We start from the raw sequence: 16,827 nt of genomic DNA on the forward strand, positions 1-16,827 counted from the left end.
GAGACGCAGGCGCAGGGGCGTCGTTGTTCTCTGGCATGCCGAGGCGGTCGTCTTCGTCGTGATCCCCCTGATCGATGTGGAAACACTCGCGACTTGGGTCGTAACCCTCGTCGTCAAGGCTGTGGCCATCGTCAGAGCAACCGGAGAGGCAGTAGTCAAATGCGGACATGAAGTCTCGCATGGCACTGGGATCACTGAGTCCGAAGAAATCCCAACTGAAGTCGGGGTCGTCCTCTTCCTCGGAACCCGCGGGTCCGTAGGTTGAGACAGCCGTTAGTCGGTCCCAGGTTGACCACATATGGTACCCTGGAAGGCCAGGATATGCCCTCGCGAAAGCGCTCACCGAAGTGGGGTCGCTTGGTGGATTGAAGCTGAATCTAAAGTGAACAGGGTGGAAGACTGATGGTACCTCCTAGTTGATGGACGGTGGTGAAGTCATGCCGGGGACGGAGTGTGTCGTTATCTCAGGTGCGAGACTAATGCCCGACAAGTCCCTCGCAAGGGTGCCGACGTCATCAGTCTGCTTGAGTTTGGCACGTTGCTGGGAAGCGACACCCGTCGTTGTCTCAGGTGCGGGGACAACACCCGACATGTCCCCCGCAGGGGTGCCGCGCGTCGTCGACTCGCTCTGGTCTGACAGCCGACGAGGTGCCACCTCCTGCCTAGCCACGGTTGCTCCGTCTTCTCCTCCTCCGGCGAGGGGGGTGGCGGGGCAAACCCGGATGTTCCTCCTCTGCCGCGGGGAGATGCCGTCGTCGAGTTTGCCTTCGCCGGGCGAGCCGACGACCGTCGTTGTTGTCGTGCTGCGAGGGGAGGAGTACCATGTCGTAGCTGCCGTCGCGAGACATGAACTCGAGACTACCGAAGCGGAGCACCGTCCCGGGCTAAAGAGGCTGCTGAAGACTGTCCATCTGGAACTCAACGGGAAAGTGTTTGTTAACACGCAGCAGGACCCCTACATGGCGCGCCAACTGTCGGCGTTTCGGACCCACGAGGACCCTCAACCGACCAGTGAATTTGTCGCTGCGTGTCCCTGCCCAGATGGGTTGATGCAAGATGGAACACAAGAGGGAGGATGAGGCTTATATTATCTTGTACTGGTGTGCTCGTAGTAGGGGTTACAAGCGTCGCGAGAGAGAGAGAGGGAGAGGGTCCGACCCTGAGGTGAGCTGTCTGAGTTAGCCTTCTCTGCGTTTCTCCCACTCTGCCTCCCTGCGCCCTCTAGGAAGGCCCTGGACATCCCCTTTTATAGATACAAGGAGATGGTCCAGATGTACAATGGGGGTGTAGCTATGTGCTAACGTGGCCGGCGGAGAAGTACTTGAGCCCTGTAGGAGCGCAGCTGACGGTGCGGCAGGGGTCCTGCTGACGTTTCCTTGCTTCCGTAGGGAGCTGAGAACCATCGACATCATGGACGCACACGGGGAACCATCATTACCTGTTACCGGAGTAATCTAGATGGGACACCGGTCTTGTTCCTTTGTAGCCTGAGGCAGCTAGCTAGGGGTAGGGTAATGATGTATCCCCAGTGGCGTAGTCGGTCCGAGGTCGAGGTCGGGCGAGGCGGAGACTTCTCCTGAGGCCGAGGCTGAGGTCGGGCGAGGATGTGACTCCTCCTGAGGCCGAGGCTGAGGTCGGGCGAGGATGTGACTCCTCCTGAGGCCGAGGCCGAGGCCCGAAGTTGGGCGAGGCGGAGACCTTCCCCCGAGGCCGAGGCTGAGGCCGAGGCCTGGGGTCGGGCGAGGTGGAGACCTTCTCCTGCGGCCGAGGTTGAGGCCAAGGCCTGAGGTCGGGCGAGGCGGAGCTCCCTGTTGCGCCCGAGGCTGAACTCGGGGGAGGTCGTGACTTACTTTCGTTAGTTTTACCCTGGTGGTTGGCACAGTAGTCGGAACGGGGTGAATAGTGCTGTTTTCCTGTCAGAACGATCAGTAAAGGGGCGAAGTGACTGCGGTCACTTCGACCTTACCGACTGAGGCACTCGTGTCAGGATAAGGTGTCAGGTGATCCCCGCATTAAATGTGCATGCGATACGGTCGGTTGGTAAGGCGATTTGGCCAAGGTCGCTGCACGACAAAGTTTGCCCGAGCTTGGCTTCGGGCGAGCCGAGGGTGCGCCCACTGCCTGAGGAGGCCCTCCGGCGAGGCATGAATCCGTCTGGGACTACAGTTCTTGCCCGAGGCCGGGCTCGGGCGAGACGAGATCGCGTCCCTTGGTAGACGAGGCCTTGACTTGAACCGTGCCTATCAGTCTTTACGGTCTGTTTTGAGGATGTTTTCCAGCCAGGTTAAGGAGCATTGGGGGTACCCCTAATTACGGTACCCAACACTTCCTATGACTCTCACTGAAATTGTCCACTTTGAACATGAGAAAAAGACTAATGCTAAGCAAAAATATGTTTTGAACTCTAAAAATTAGCAACCTATTAAGTTAAAAACTCCTACTTTGCTAGCCACTAAATCTGATCTTGATGAGTTACATGCCTCTGTTGGACTTTGCTATGCCTTAGTGTGCAAAAATGCTTTCTATTCCATTGATGATACGTCTATTGCTTTGCCACCGGCTATTGCTAACCTTTTGCAAGAGTATATGGATGTGTTTCCCTCTGAGATACCCCCTAGATTACCACCTGAGTTGCCTCCAGATTTTCGGGTTAGTCTCACCTTTAACATTTCAGATTTGAAGCCATATATGGGTGACGAAGATGAGATCGAGTCGAGGACGACTCCAATTCAAGAGGAGGAGGATGATGAGGACATCACTTCTATACATACAATGAATGGACCGATAACACGATCGCGTGCACGACAGCTAAATCTCCAGGTACGTTCTACCCTAGTCAATTGTGTTTCAGAGCTTACGCTTGGGGCCATGGATGTTTTGATGATTAGGAACCTTGGAGAGGACCAGCAAGGACTTGGGAAAGGCCTAGGTGTTGAGGAGGAGCAGCAAGGGCGCCCACAATAGGAAGGAGATCAAGTCCGACTCGGCTGCGACTCCATCTCGGGTTTTAGGACCAGTCTGCACTAAAATGGACGCCCAAGATGCATCCGGACTTCGATTGCAACGGACTTGATATGGTTGGAAATATAAAGAGATTATCTAACCAACCCAACTGGTTCCACCCTAAAATTCGTCCGGAGTCAACGGGAATCGTCGAAACAAGTGAGCGTTCAGATTCTGTTTTGGTGCTGTGACACCGTCTGTTGGGCCGTTGGGCCGTGTATCGCGTCGGAGCCCATTAGGGGCGAGTCCAGGGGTCACACACGCCCTAATACTCTATTTATTCAGCAGCCACCGCCATATTAGGTTTGGGTTTTGCTTAGATCAATTCTGTCATCGAACAGTGTTGCCGTCATCGGTTTGTGAGACCCTATCCCATGATCAATACAATTTTGGTTGCGTTTCTTTCCTGTTCTTGCTTGTGTTCTTGATTGCGCTTGCAGGGATAAGCCTTCGTGGCGAGGTCATTCGTGTGTCATGGGTGATAACCAACGGAGCCGTGGTGTAGTGATTGCGAGGAACCGTTCGCTCGGAGCCTTGGATCATCAATGTCGAGATCTCCATTCAATCAAATTATCGCATCTCACGGAAGATCGAGCCGCGTCTACTATCAGGTTGGGAGAGAAACGAGCTAGCTTGAAGAGAAAGGGGAATAGAGAGAAGAGAACGAAAGAAAAGCCGAGAAGGAGCGAGCGAAGGAAGGGAAGTTTCGTCACTTCACGGGAATGGACTGCAAGATGAGAGGTATTAATTTGGGAGAGATTTCATGATAGTATATATATCGGACCTATTTTTGAAAGTGTGCAACGATAAAGAACAAATACCACCACATGCATATAGGAAGGCGATCACACAGTTGAAGGCATACCAGAGAAGGGAGCTCCAGAGAATGGTTCCATACCAGAGAAGCGAGTTGTAGAGAGGGAGGAAGAGACAACAATGTTCCTCACCTCCGTAGTCCGTGCGAGCGGGCTTTGGGACGAAAACAGGGCCCACTACATGACGGATGACGACATTGTGCCTACGGCGGCGGACGAGTGTGCACCGACGTTGTTGAGGTCCATTTGGGAAAACGCCACTACAACAAGCTCTGATGGATCATCCAAGATGTAGCAGCCACGCTTCTCTCCCATCGAGCTACCGGTCGACGAATCGAGGAAGCGCATTGCCAAGGTTAGAGTTAGGGGTTGGGAGAGAAACGAGCTAGCTTGAAGAGAAAGGGGAATAGAGAGAAGAGAACGAAAGAAAAGCCGAGAAGGAGCGAGCGAAGGAAGGGAAGTTTCGTCACCTCACGGGAATGGACTGCAAGATGCAAGGTATTAGTTTGGGAGAGATTTCATGATAGTGTATAATCGGTCCTATTTTTGAAAGTGTGCAACGATAAAGAACAAATATGAAATACAGGGTCTTGCAGTAATATGGGCCTGTTTGTTTTGGTTTTTTTTTCTGACGAGCTTTATCGAGAATCTGGTTACAGAGAGATTTTGACTGTTATGAGAATCTAAGTATCATTGGATTATGTGAGTAGAAAGATGAAGGGTCTGTAGACTTTAGTATCTAGAAAGAGATGAATTCCTATTATCACGATGATTTGACTAGTTTTATGTTCACATTGATTTTAAACTATTATTATCAAACGATTCTTAAAAAATAAACTAAAAAACTAGACGTTTAGGTTTAGCACGGCTTCTCGTGGCCTAAAGCTAAAACAAACCAACAAATCCGAACTTTTGACGCCACCGAGAAACGTTGGCCGATTCACGGCGTCTCGGCCGATTCCATGTGCCGCCGCTGCGCCTGCTCTAGTTCCGGAGGGCGTCGGCCTCCTAAGCAGAAACGATGCCAGCGGTTGTCCAAAACCACAGACATCCCCCAAGCCCCCAACAAGAAACCAGAGGCGAGAGGAGGCAGCTGCAGCCGGCCGCTCCAGCTGAGAGCCTCGAGACGGAGAGGGATCTCCGGATAGCTATGGGTGACGCGAAGACTTCGGTACTAATCACGATGCCCAGCCGCGACCGCGACCGGGACCGGCTCGTGCCTACCGCTGCCGTTGCCACCCATGAGTCCCCGTCCGCCCTCACTGTCGGCGACTCCGATGACGACAAGAGCAAGCCCTCCTCTGCTTCCGCCGCCGCTGCCGCCGCGCAGACCGGCCGTGAGGTCGCTGCCCTTCCCTCTCCGCCTCCTTCCACTTCCGCCTAGCCTCGCATGGCGGTGGCTTCTCTAGTCAGATTTGGTCTGCCCGAGAAATGTCAATGCGCGAATTGTTCTGGGATATGAAATGTAGCTGTTTTTTGTGCTTGTTCAGGCGTTCCATAAAGTTGTGCATAGCTGGGCGTCCAAGAAGTTCATGACCGGATGGTATGTATGCTCCTTGGATTCTGAATTTCTAATCTTTGGTTCATGGCATTGTGATAGGACTCGCATTTTGTAGGGATTTTATTTGTGCGACGCTGAATCCAATGAATCTTTTGCCGCTGTAGCTGTGTATTGTGAAAAGATCAGATTTTTGAGTTTTGACATTTCGTTTGTATGGATAAAATATCAGTGAAACATAAAAAAAAACAAGTCTGCGGTTATGCACTTAAGCTGTTGGGTTTATATCCTATGATTGAACATGGATGTATGCTGAAGCTGTTTGTTGTGTACATTGTATAATGTCAATGCAGTTTTGTGCTGTCAGCTAATTGCTATTGAAATTCTTGTGATGAAATATAAACTGAATATATGCTGCACCTGAAATTGCAAGGGAATTGGTCATTTACTAAGCTGTAAGATTTTGCTTCAAAGTACCAAAGCTCAAAATTCCCATCTTTCACTTTGTTAATTTTAAGCAAAACCTCAGCCTAGTAAATTTTTTGATTGATTCTGCCATGGGTTTCACAATTGTTTTATATGTGGACACTAGTTTAAAGTAAAATTTTAAATCCTGTATATGCTACAAGACATGAAAACATTAGCTGTAATTGTTTACCTTTGCTGTTTTCCTCATATTATGTGTACTGTCCTAGCAGAACTTCTAGCTATATTTTCCGATAATTTTACTGAATAATATTGCCAGAGTATACTTCTGCTGGGTACAAATGGAGCATTGTGAATATGATATTGTTGGTACCTAACAGGTGGACCCCAACACTGAGCAGGTGAGAGGCACGATGCACGACAAAATATTAGGTAGGGAACTGTAGCGTCTTGTCAAGCGTGTCCCGTCTGGCTACAGGACGGGGGTATTTATAGAGACGTCAGGGGTAGGTGGGCCTAAGTACACTTATACCGTTGGTTACCTGCCACATCCTAGGAATATATCGTGTAACAGGGTAATTACAACACAATGACCTCGCAGGGTATTTCTGTGATGTGCGGGCGCACATACGCCAGGCGCGCGCGTGATGTGCGCAGGGGAACAGAGCGCGCAGCCAGGACACAGGAAGGGAAGGCAAGTGGCTAGAAGGAAAGTTAGCCACCTAATCAATTGTTTCCTGTGTTAGTTATTTCCTTATTAGTCGTTTCCTTGTTAGTTATTTCCTTGTGAGTTATTTCCTTGTGAGTTGTTTCCTTGTTAGTTATTTCCTTACTAGTTGTTTCCTTGTTAGTTATTTCCTTATAGCTGCCCCCTCTGTGGCTATATAAGCATGTACGAGACATCATTTGGGATAAGCAATAATTCAGTCTTAATCTCCCTCTCTTCTCTACAAACCGACGGCTGAGGGGTATAACCTCGCCGGCGTGACGGACAGCGGCTACGAGTTACGTAGCCGGGGTCCGGCCAGTCGGGGATTTGGCGTCCTTGACAACCTGGTATCACGGTCTCGTCGATCCTCACCCACCCGCTCCAACCACGCCCAGCAGCCGCCAACGCCACCACCTTTCCCAGCCTCCACCACAGCCATGGCCGAGCCCACCATTGCCGACGTCCTCGCTGAGTTGCGGGCACTCCGCACGGACGTCAACACGCTGCAGTTCGACATGGCGGCCATGAAGGACAAGTCTGCGTCGGCCTCGGACAACGGGGGCCATGGTCGGCGACCCGAGGGGCAGCGCGACCACGATCCGTACCTCCAGCACCGCAAGTGGGACTTCCCCCGCTTCGACGGCTCCGTCGATCCGATGCTGTTCATCAACAAATGTGAGTCATACTTCCGGCATCACCGCACCTTGGGGGAGGAACGTGTTCGGATGGCATCATACCATCTGGACGACGTCGCGCAGCTGTGGTACAACCAGCTTGAAGAAGATGATGGTGCCCCGTCATGGGGTCGATTCAAAGACTTCCTGAATGAGAGGTTCGGACCTCCACTCCGTTCCGCGCCGTTGTTCGAACTTTCGGAATGCCGGCGCACCGAATCTGTGGAGGAGTACTCTAATCGTTTCCAGACGCTCCTGCCCCGTGCCGGTCGGCTGGACGAAGCTCAACGAGTGCAACTCTTCACCGGAGGCCTCCTCCCGCCTCTCAGTCATGCGGTGCGCATCCATAATCCGACCACGCTCGCCGCTGCGATGAGCCTGGCGCGGCAAGTGGAGCTCATGGAGCTCGAGCGACCGCTGGTACGACAGGGAGCGCGCGGTCTACTTCCGCCACCGCCGCCTCGAACCGCTCCGGCCGCGCCACCCCAGCAGCTGGCTCTTCCAAACCTGCCGGCGGGTAACGACCAGGGACGACGCGAGGGCAACCAGCGGCGCCTCTCTACGGCGGAGCAGGCGGAACGACGTCGCCTTGGCCTTTGTTTTAACTGTGACGAAAAGTATTCTCGTGGCCATAACAGGTTTTGCAAGCGGATTTTCTTCGTGGACGGGGTGGAGATTGATGACACCGAACCCGTCACCGACGACGGGGACAGGGACGCCCCCTGCTTCTCGCTGCAGGCGGTGGCTGGGGTGTCCATGACGGACACCACGCAGCTCGCGGTCACACTAGGGGCCGCTCAGCTCGTAGCCCTCCTCGACTCCGGCAGCACCCACAATTTCATCTCCGAAGAAGCCGCTCGGCGAACGGGTCTTCCGCTCCAACAACGTCCCCGCCTAACGGCCATGGTGGCTAATGGTGAGAAGATCACCTGCGCCGGCGTCATCCGCAAAGCCCCACTAATCATCGCTGGTGCTGCGTTCCCGGCGGAGCTGTTCGTCATGCCCTTGGCCGGGTACGACATCGTCCTCGGCACCAAATGGCTCAGCGCGTTGGGACCCATTGTCTGGGACCTGGCCAACAGGCGCATGTCCTTCCAGCGAGGGGGCCGCACCATCTCATGGGCGGGCCTATCCACGACGTCGGGCCCGGCGGTGTGCACCTTGTCCGCTGAAGAATCGCTCTTGGATGCTCTCCTCGGAGCGTTTGCAAGGGTCTTCGCCACTCCAACGGGACTGCCCCCCAAGCGCGCACATGATCACCGCATCCTGTTGAAGCCCGATGCACAGCCGGTCGCCGTGCGCCCCTATCGGTACCCAGCTGCCCACAAAGATGAGTTGGAGCGGCAGTGTGCAGCCATGATGGAACAAGGGATCGTCCGACGCAGCGACTCCCCGTTTTCGTCGCCGGTCCTCCTTGTCAAGAAGGCCGATGGATCCTGGCGCTTCTGCGTCGACTACCGGGCCCTGAACGCCATGACGGTCAAGGACGCCTTCCCGATCCCGGTGGTGGATGAGCTATTGGATGAGCTCAACGGCGCCAAATTTTTCTCCAAGCTCGACCTACGGTCGGGATACCACCAGGTCCGCATGCGACCCGAGGACATCCACAAGACGGCGTTCCGCACGCATGACGGCCTATATGAGTTCCTGGTCATGGCGTTCGGACTCTGCAACGCGCCGGCCACATTCCAAGCCCTCATGAACGACGTCCTGAGGCCGTTCCTCCGTCGCTTCGTCCTCGTATTTTTTGACGATATTTTGATCAACAGCAGGACTTGGGCAGATCACCTCCGGCACCTGCGTGCTGTCCTGGAAGAACTGCGCCGTCACCAGCTCTTCGTCAAGCGCACCAAATGTTCCTTCGGGGTCTCCGCCGTCGCCTACCTCGGCCACGTTATCTCTGCGGCGGGCGTCGCCATGGATCCCGTCAAGGTGCAAGCCATCCATGATTGGCCGACGCCACGATCCGCCCGTGCCGTCCGTGGCTTCCTCGGCCTCGCGGGGTACTACCGCAAGTTCGTACATAACTATGGCACGGTGGCCGCGCCCCTGACGGCGTTGCTCAAGAAGGACGGTTTCACTTGGGATGATGCAGCGGCCACGGCGTTCTCCGCACTCAAGGCGGCGGTCACTTCGGCACCAGTCCTCGCCATGCCCGACTTCGCCAAGCTGTTCGTCGTCGAATGTGACGCGTCAACCATCGGCTTTGGGGCGGTCCTAGTCCAGGAGGGACACCCGGTGGCATACTTCAGCCGGCCAGTAGCGCCGCGCCACCGCGCGCTGGCCGCCTACGAGCGAGAGCTCATTGGCATGGTCCAGGCGGTTCGGCATTGGAGGCCATACCTATGGGGGCGCCGCTTCCTCGTCAAGACGGACCACTACAGCTTGAAATACCTCCTCAACCAGCGCCTCGCCACGATTCCGCAGCACCACTGGGTCGGCAAGCTCTTGGGCTTCGATTTCACAGTGGAGTACCGCTCCGGGGCCACGAATACTGTCGCCGACGCCCTATTCCGCCGCGACAACGAGGAAGGAGAGCTGCTGGCCATCTCAGCGCCCCGGTTCGACTTCATCGAGCGCCTCCGCCATGCCCAGGCTACCGACCCGGCGCTGGTAGCCGTCCACGATGAGCTCCGGGCGGGGACCCGCACGGCGCCGTGGACCATCACCGACGGCATGGTCGCCCTGGAGGGGCGCCTCTACATCCCGCCAGCATCGCCACTACTTCAGGAAATCCTGGCCGCGGTCCACGACGACGGCCATGAAGGCGTTCATCGCACGCTGCACCGCCTGCGGCGTGATTTTCATTTCCCCAACATGCGTCGTGTGGTGCAGGACTTTGTGAAGGCGTGCGCCACATGTCAGAGGTACAAGATTGACCACCTGAGGCCGGCCGGGCTGCTCCAGCCACTGCCCATTCCGTCCAGCGTGTGGGCCGACATCGGCATCGATTTCATTGAAGCACTCCCCCGGGTGCAGGGCAAGACAGTAATCCTCTCCGTCGTCGACCGCTTCAGCAAGTACTGCCACTTCATCCCGTTAGCACACCCCTACACCGCCGAGTCTGTCGCCCAAGCATTCTTCAGCGACATCGTCCGCCTTCATGGTGTGCCGCAATCCATCGTCTCGGACCGCGACCCGGTGTTCACGTCGACATTCTGGACCGAGCTCATGCGGCTCACTGGCACCAAGCTCTTCATGTCGTCGGCTTTTCACCCGCAAACGGATGGACAGACGGAGGCCGCCAACAGGGTAATCGTCATGTACCTCCGTTGTTTCACAGGCGATCGTCCTCGGCAGTGGCTTCGCTGGCTTCCGTGGGCCGAATACACCTACAACACGGCTTTCCAATCGTCGCTCCGGGAGACGCCGTTCCGCGTGGTCTATGGCCGCGACCCGCCCTCCATCCGCTCTTATGAGCCTGGTGAGACGCGTGTGGCAGCTGTTGCACTGGAGATGGAGGACCGCACGGCTTTTCTCGCCGACGTCCGCTACCGCCTCGAACAGGCCCAAGCGGTCCAAAAGCGTGTCTATGATCAACACCATCGTCCGGTGGAGTACCAAGTTGGGGACTGGGCACTACTACGACTCCGGCAACGCCCGGCAGCATCACTACCACGGACCTCCACCGGCAAGCTCAAGCCACGGTTCGTTGGACCGTATCGCGTCCTGGAGATCATCAACGCCGTGGCTGTCCGGCTCGAGCTTCCGCCAGGGGCCCGCCTCCATGATGTGTTCCATGTTGGAGTGCTCAAGAAGTTCGTCGGCACACCACCAGCAACACCCCCGGCATTACCCCCCACGCACAACGGCGCTGTGGTGCCCGTGCCAGCAGGGGTCACAGCCGGGCGCCTGGCTCGTGGGATTCGCCAGCTATTGGTCCAGTGGCAAGGTGAGCCAGCTGCGTCAGCAAGCTGGGAGGACTACGACGACTTTCGCGCTCGCTTCCCTGATTTCCAGCTCGAGGACGAGCTGGTCTTCGACGGCGGGAGAGATGTGATGTGCGGGCGCACATACGCCAGGCGCGCGCGTGATGTGCGCAGGGGAACAGAGCGCGCAGCCAGGACACAGGAAGGGAAGGCAAGTGGCTAGAAGGAAAGTTAGCCACCTAATCAATTGTTTCCTGTGTTAGTTATTTCCTTATTAGTCGTTTCCTTGTTAGTTATTTCCTTGTGAGTTATTTCCTTGTGAGTTGTTTCCTTGTTAGTTATTTCCTTACTAGTTGTTTCCTTGTTAGTTATTTCCTTATAGCTGCCCCCTCTGTGGCTATATAAGCATGTACGAGACATCATTTGGGATAAGCAATAATTCAGTCCTAATCTCCCTCTCTTCTCTACAAACCGACGGCTGAGGGGTATAACCTCGCCGGCGTGACGGACAGCGGCTACGAGTTACGTAGCCGGGGTCCGGCCAGTCGGGGATTTGGCGTCCTTGACAATTTCATACTAAAACATTTACACACCCACCATGCTAACTAGTGGGCTTGGTGGGTTGGTCCTTTGCCTTATTCTGGGGCCGTCGCTTTAGCCCCTCGACATCTTCATCTTTGCTGAAGGCTTCACCGGTCGCCCGTCGAATGGTCCCGTGGCGCTCAAGCACGAAGGGTGTGCCTTTAGCCTTTGACCAAGGGGCATGACAAGCGTCTTCATTATCGGTAAGCCTCCGCAGGCGCCAGCCTTCAACGTCTGCTGGAGTCTTCGTCTACTAGTTTGTAGCCCCCGCTATGCTACGGGCTAGCCGAGGGCTACAGGTGCGCTTGGTCCTGCATTTGTCGATGAGGTTAGCTGACAAGGTTGCTTGTGCGAGGGGCTTCGTGCGGCCGTTGCCGGGTACAGAGATCGAAGGCTTCACTGGTATCGCGAGTCCTCCGTGGTCTCCAGCTGCGCCTGCTCCTATTCTTAGACACAATTAGTTTTAGCTTCAAGGCGTGACCAATCGAAGGGGTGATCGAGGTCTGGTTCGGCCTTCGTCCCAACAGATATCATCCTTGAGTTCTTTTGAAGCATTTGATATTGGAAACCGGTAGAAATGAGAGTTAGTACCACTAGAATGGTTCTTAGCACCAGTATGTTGATGCTGGCCATAAATGACATGCATAAATTGAATAAGATAAGAATGTAGCACCAGAGGACATTAGTGAAACACGGAATGAACTATTATTTTGTGCATTTAGATCGAAGAAGTTATGGATAGGTTTTTTAAATAGATGAATTTAGAATTGTTTCACTGTATGTTTTCTTCTCTCCATGTCTCAAAGTAGTGTTTCAGTCCCACGTTCTACTTTTCTTTTTCATTTTCTATCTTGTTATTAATGATGTCATGATGTGGTCTCAAAGCATAAGCTTAACATGCATACATTTCATCATATGTTGGCTATGCAAATGAATATTTAGGAAAGAAGCATTTTTTTTGAGTTTTCTGTCTACTTTATTTGTTCTGGCCTGACCTATGCTTTGTTAACATGAATTAAGCAAAATGTGTACTATTTGTAATGTTAAAAAGCGGTAATATAAAACTGATCTAGCACTAAACCTAGGTGAAAATGGGCTAGAACAATACATTATATTGGGTTGACTTTTTTTTGCAAGTCTCCTGTTCAGCTAGATGGGGTCAGCTCAGCCATGGTAACATAAAGTTTGATTTCTCTATTTGTGTCACGGAAGGATCAGCGTAGAATGAAATTTGAGATGAACCAACGTTCTGACCATATTCTCTTTACTATAGTTTGGCATATCCATAAGCTATTGTACTGTTGTGTGCTTATGTAAAAAAACTTAAGATTAATCTAAGGTACATTCTTTTCAGGTTATTCCTTTATCATGCTACTGATGCGGTTTCCCCAATTCTCTTGCAGTGTCATCCTCTTCCCAATTGCAGTTACATTCTATGTGACATGGTGGTTCTTTCGCTTTGTGGATGGGTTTTTCTCCCCAATATATGCTCACCTGGGAATCAAAATATTTGGTATGTATGAGATACAGAGTGATTGTTGCTGCAGTTCACTAACTTCCTAGAATACTTACCAGAACTCTGACTAGTACATATGGTGATATGCAATTTTTATTGAAAACTAATATTGTTTATTTATGTAGCTCACAATTAGCAAAATGTTACTTCAGTGTACAGTACTATTTACCTTTGTCTATTTTATATCTTAATGGTCATTAGAATTACTGCAAAAATCTTAAATCATAGTATAAGAGTGATGTGCACCTATTGGGGTGTTTGGTTTCCAGGCGAGCTTTGCCTTGCCTTGCCAATTTGGGTGAGCAAACCTTGCCAAGATAGGAGAGTGGCATTCGCTCCCTCACAGCAGCAAGGCAGAAGCTCGCCACTGCAGCCTACAAGGTGTGCTTGCCAGTTATCCAAACACATATCTAGCTGCGAATCCTCTCTGGGCAAGGCCAGGTAAGCTTTGCCAGAGGATCCAAACTGCTGCATTATCATTGACATATTGGGCAACCTTGAGAACTAGTCATCTAAGTGCATTTCCTTGTATCTTTAAAATGTAACAACAAATGGAGTTTGGAAAGGTAGCATGGTCTATTTAGCTGTTTGTTTTGCACTGTCAGTTCATGAAATTGTTAATGCTTATATCTCCCCATGACCATGAACCTACCTTGTCTTGCTGCCCATAGATTTGTGCACTGTTGTGCAAGTGCATGTGAGGCATTAGAATGACTGTTTTTAATCTTGTGATGGATTCAAGTTTTTCCTTGAACTCGGTTCCTAAACTCCATCCTCTTGGTTTATTATCAGTCCCTGTTTTAATGCCACATCATTGATCAAATTTGGCCAAGTATATTTTCGCAAATTCATAGCCCAGTTGCATTGTATACTAAGCAAACTAATTCTCTTTTAGCTTGTTCATGGAGTACTATCTTCTTTGAGGTTTTTTCTATGTTGAGTAGCTTAATCTCTAGAATCATCTTCAGACTTTCACTAAATTTTTAAATTTAATGCCTTCTTTTTACCTTCTTGCAGGGCTTGGTTTTGTAACATCGATATCTTTCATTTTTGTGGTTGGTTTATTCATGTCATCTTGGCTGGGAGCATCTATCCTTGGCCTTGGAGAGTGGTTTATAAAACGAATGCCATTTGTTCGCCATATTTACGATGCATCTAAGCAAATCAGTGCTGCCATTTCACCTGGTTAGATTCATTGCCATTTTATGATTCTAAGAATCATAATTCAAATGTGTCTAAGCAAATCACAATTTCATGCAGATCAAAACAAGCATGCATTCAAAGAAGTGGTCATCATTAGGCACCCAAGAATTGGCGAATATGCATTTGGATTTATCACTTCGGAAGTTCTACTTCAGGTTTGTATGCTTTTACTATTTGGTTTGGTCGACTAACCATTATCATAATATCATGATTATTTTTCATGCATTTTATTTGTGTAACCACTCAGGTTTTTCTCACTGTTCTGTTGATGTTGTTCACATATTTTTTTAAATATGCTTCTGAATACTTTGCTGCTGCCATTTTCATCCATATAGAAGTTCCTGCTCCCTGCAGTTTTTTTTCATTTTAGGTTTTCCCTGTTAAACAAGTTAACAAACCATGAATCTGCTGAACCAGTCACTACTACAATTAACACAGACTGAGAAAGTCTGAAATTGATATTTGTTTGTGAACTTCGGGTGTTGATGTGAGCTATTGGGTACAACTACAAGCTTCGACTTTCTGAAAATTCATCTTGATTCATTAATTGTACTTAATGTTTTGTCCTAATGTGGAACAACAGATTATTCCTAGGAACATATCTTGTAAGTAACAGGAGTTTGTGCAATTGTCATATGCTTTGTGAGTTGAAAACATTGAGTATCCTAAGTAAAAAGAATCTCTGAGCCGAACATGTAGATTCAGTTTATGGTAAGAGGCAGTAAAAGGAGACTCGAAAGGATGGAATATATCCAAAGAATTAGCTTTGAATAGGAGGAGTGCATGAAAAACAGCTATCCATATGACTAAACTTTGACTTGTTGTTTCTGTTGTGTTTCAACTCTAGTCTATCCCAACTTGTTTGGGACTAAAAGACTTTGTTGTTATTGTTGAAGCATCTAGATTCTGTTCATGCGTTTGGTTTCTGAAACTGTACACATATATATTAGCTAGTTTAATGTGGATGTAACATTTGATATGTTATTACCCTTTTTATGCACAGCTGCGATCAAAGTTTACATGGTTAATTGCATTCATCTGGACTGTAAGCTCGTGTAAAAACTATTGCTGATGAATTGCTCTTTCTGAACTCAGGGTTATTCTAGTGAAGAACAGATGTACTGTGTTTATGTTCCGACCAACCATCTCTATATTGGTGACATATTTCTGGTCAGCTCAAGTGACGTGATTAGACCGAACATGTCTGTTCGCGAAGGCATTGGTATGCCCATCTTGGTTCTTTTCCCCTTTTCCGTCATATTTATATGTTCATATAAGTATGCTTTGATAGTAAACATCATCTTATTGCAGAAATTGTTGTCTCTGTGGGCACATCGATGCCTCAAGTATTGTCGATTCTGGAAACTGAGCCAAACCAGTTGAACAGGATCAGATCCACCCGAAGCTGAGATGACTTCACATTTTGTAATTTCGTGTTACAAAGTCCTTGTTGTACAAGAGTAGGTTCTGACAGATTGTACAGTTCTCCTGGGTAGAAAGCAAAATCTGTTTGTGAACACATCTCACCTGAACGCGATTGCTTGTATGGCCGTCTCAGCTTCTTCAGAAATGTAACTTAGCAGTTGAGTAGAGTTGACCTATGTTAAGAGTTGTCAAGTTTTGAAGTGGAAGAATTTTCTTAACCATTTGGTTTATGTGTCCAGGGAGTCTTGTGAGGCCTGTTTGAATGGGAGGGATTCATTTTTTTTACAGTCTGGTTCAAACTTGACCTGAATTCCAAAAAGATTATTCAATTACATGATCGTGTAAATGGCCTCCAGCGGTTTCGTTGTTTTGTCAAAGATAGCATGCTGCACATTCCTTCGATTTTACTACGATTAGGGAATGAGTGGTACCTACAAACGTAGTCAGTTGAATGCAGCTGGACTGCTCAACGCTTCAGAGGAAATACCAGAACTTGGATTCGTATTCTCATGATTGTTTGGTATTTCTGATTAGCATGAAACTTGCGGCAGCATTTTTTTTTGATATATCTGTATGAAAATGACTTAGAACTCATAAAAAGATAGGACCTAATGCTAAATTCAGTATTTGCTATCGATATACATGTCCATAACGGGCTGGCCCATTCGGTGGCACGAGGCCCGGCACGTTCGGTGGCACGAGGCCCGGCACGGTGAGGCACGGCCCAAGCCTAGCCCGGCACGCTAGCTCCCATGCCCATGCTAGCCCGGCCCGTTGCTCGTGCCGGGCTTGGGCCGCCAGGCGAGCCCACGGTGCTAGCACGAGCCTGAGCACGTTAAGCAGGCTGGCCCGGCTACGGCACACTGCGCCGTTTGCTAACAAGCCGATCAGAGCAGCGGACGACAAATCGCCAAACCCTAGCGCGCACTCGCGGTCGCTCTCAGACAGAAAACCATAGCGGTGGATCCTCCCTCCCTCCCGAGCGGCGGACGGTGGCTCCTCCCTCCCTACCGAGCGGTCGGCGGCATCCAGAGCCCTAGCGACGGTCGGCTGATCCTCCACCCGTCTCCCTCGCATACGCGGTACGCCTGGTCCTCTCGTCGCCTC

The 16,827-nt window shown here is 50.9% G+C and overlaps 1 protein-coding gene across 3 annotated transcripts; it reads left to right on the top strand.

Annotated features, from left to right (window-relative positions):
• The first annotated feature begins 4,846 nt into the window (after positions 1-4,846).
• On the top strand, positions 4,847-16,052 carry LOC100281298 (uncharacterized). Of its 3 annotated transcripts, none has more exons than NM_001367959.1 (7): positions 4,847-5,160; positions 5,309-5,361; positions 12,980-13,089; positions 14,110-14,277; positions 14,353-14,450; positions 15,391-15,517; positions 15,607-16,039. In NM_001367959.1, the coding sequence occupies exons 1-7, from the start codon at positions 4,969-4,971 to the stop codon at positions 15,702-15,704; spliced, it is 846 nt and encodes a 281-aa protein (NP_001354888.1). In that variant the 5' UTR covers positions 4,847-4,968; the 3' UTR covers positions 15,705-16,039. The 3 variants fall into 3 exon arrangements, 2 of the variants coding, with proteins under 2 accessions (NP_001354888.1, XP_035822791.1); XR_004857568.1 differs by having other exon boundaries at positions 4,894-5,160; positions 6,344-13,089; positions 15,607-16,052; XM_035966898.1 differs by lacking the exons at positions 4,847-5,160; positions 5,309-5,361; positions 12,980-13,089; ... (2 more) ...; positions 15,391-15,517; positions 15,607-16,039 and adding exons at positions 6,137-6,248; positions 6,344-12,960.
• The last annotated feature ends 775 nt before the right edge of the window (positions 16,053-16,827 follow it).

The sequence above is a fragment of the Zea mays genome, chromosome 4 (genome assembly GCF_902167145.1).
Source record: "Zea mays cultivar B73 chromosome 4, Zm-B73-REFERENCE-NAM-5.0, whole genome shotgun sequence".
In the NCBI taxonomy this organism is placed as follows: domain Eukaryota; kingdom Viridiplantae; phylum Streptophyta; class Magnoliopsida; order Poales; family Poaceae; genus Zea; species Zea mays.

Excerpts from the sequence above, each read along its gene's own strand:
- LOC100281298 (XM_035966898.1), top strand. The coding sequence starts at position 6,889 with ATGGCCGAGCCCACCATTGCCGACGTCCTCGCTGAGTTGCGGGCACTC.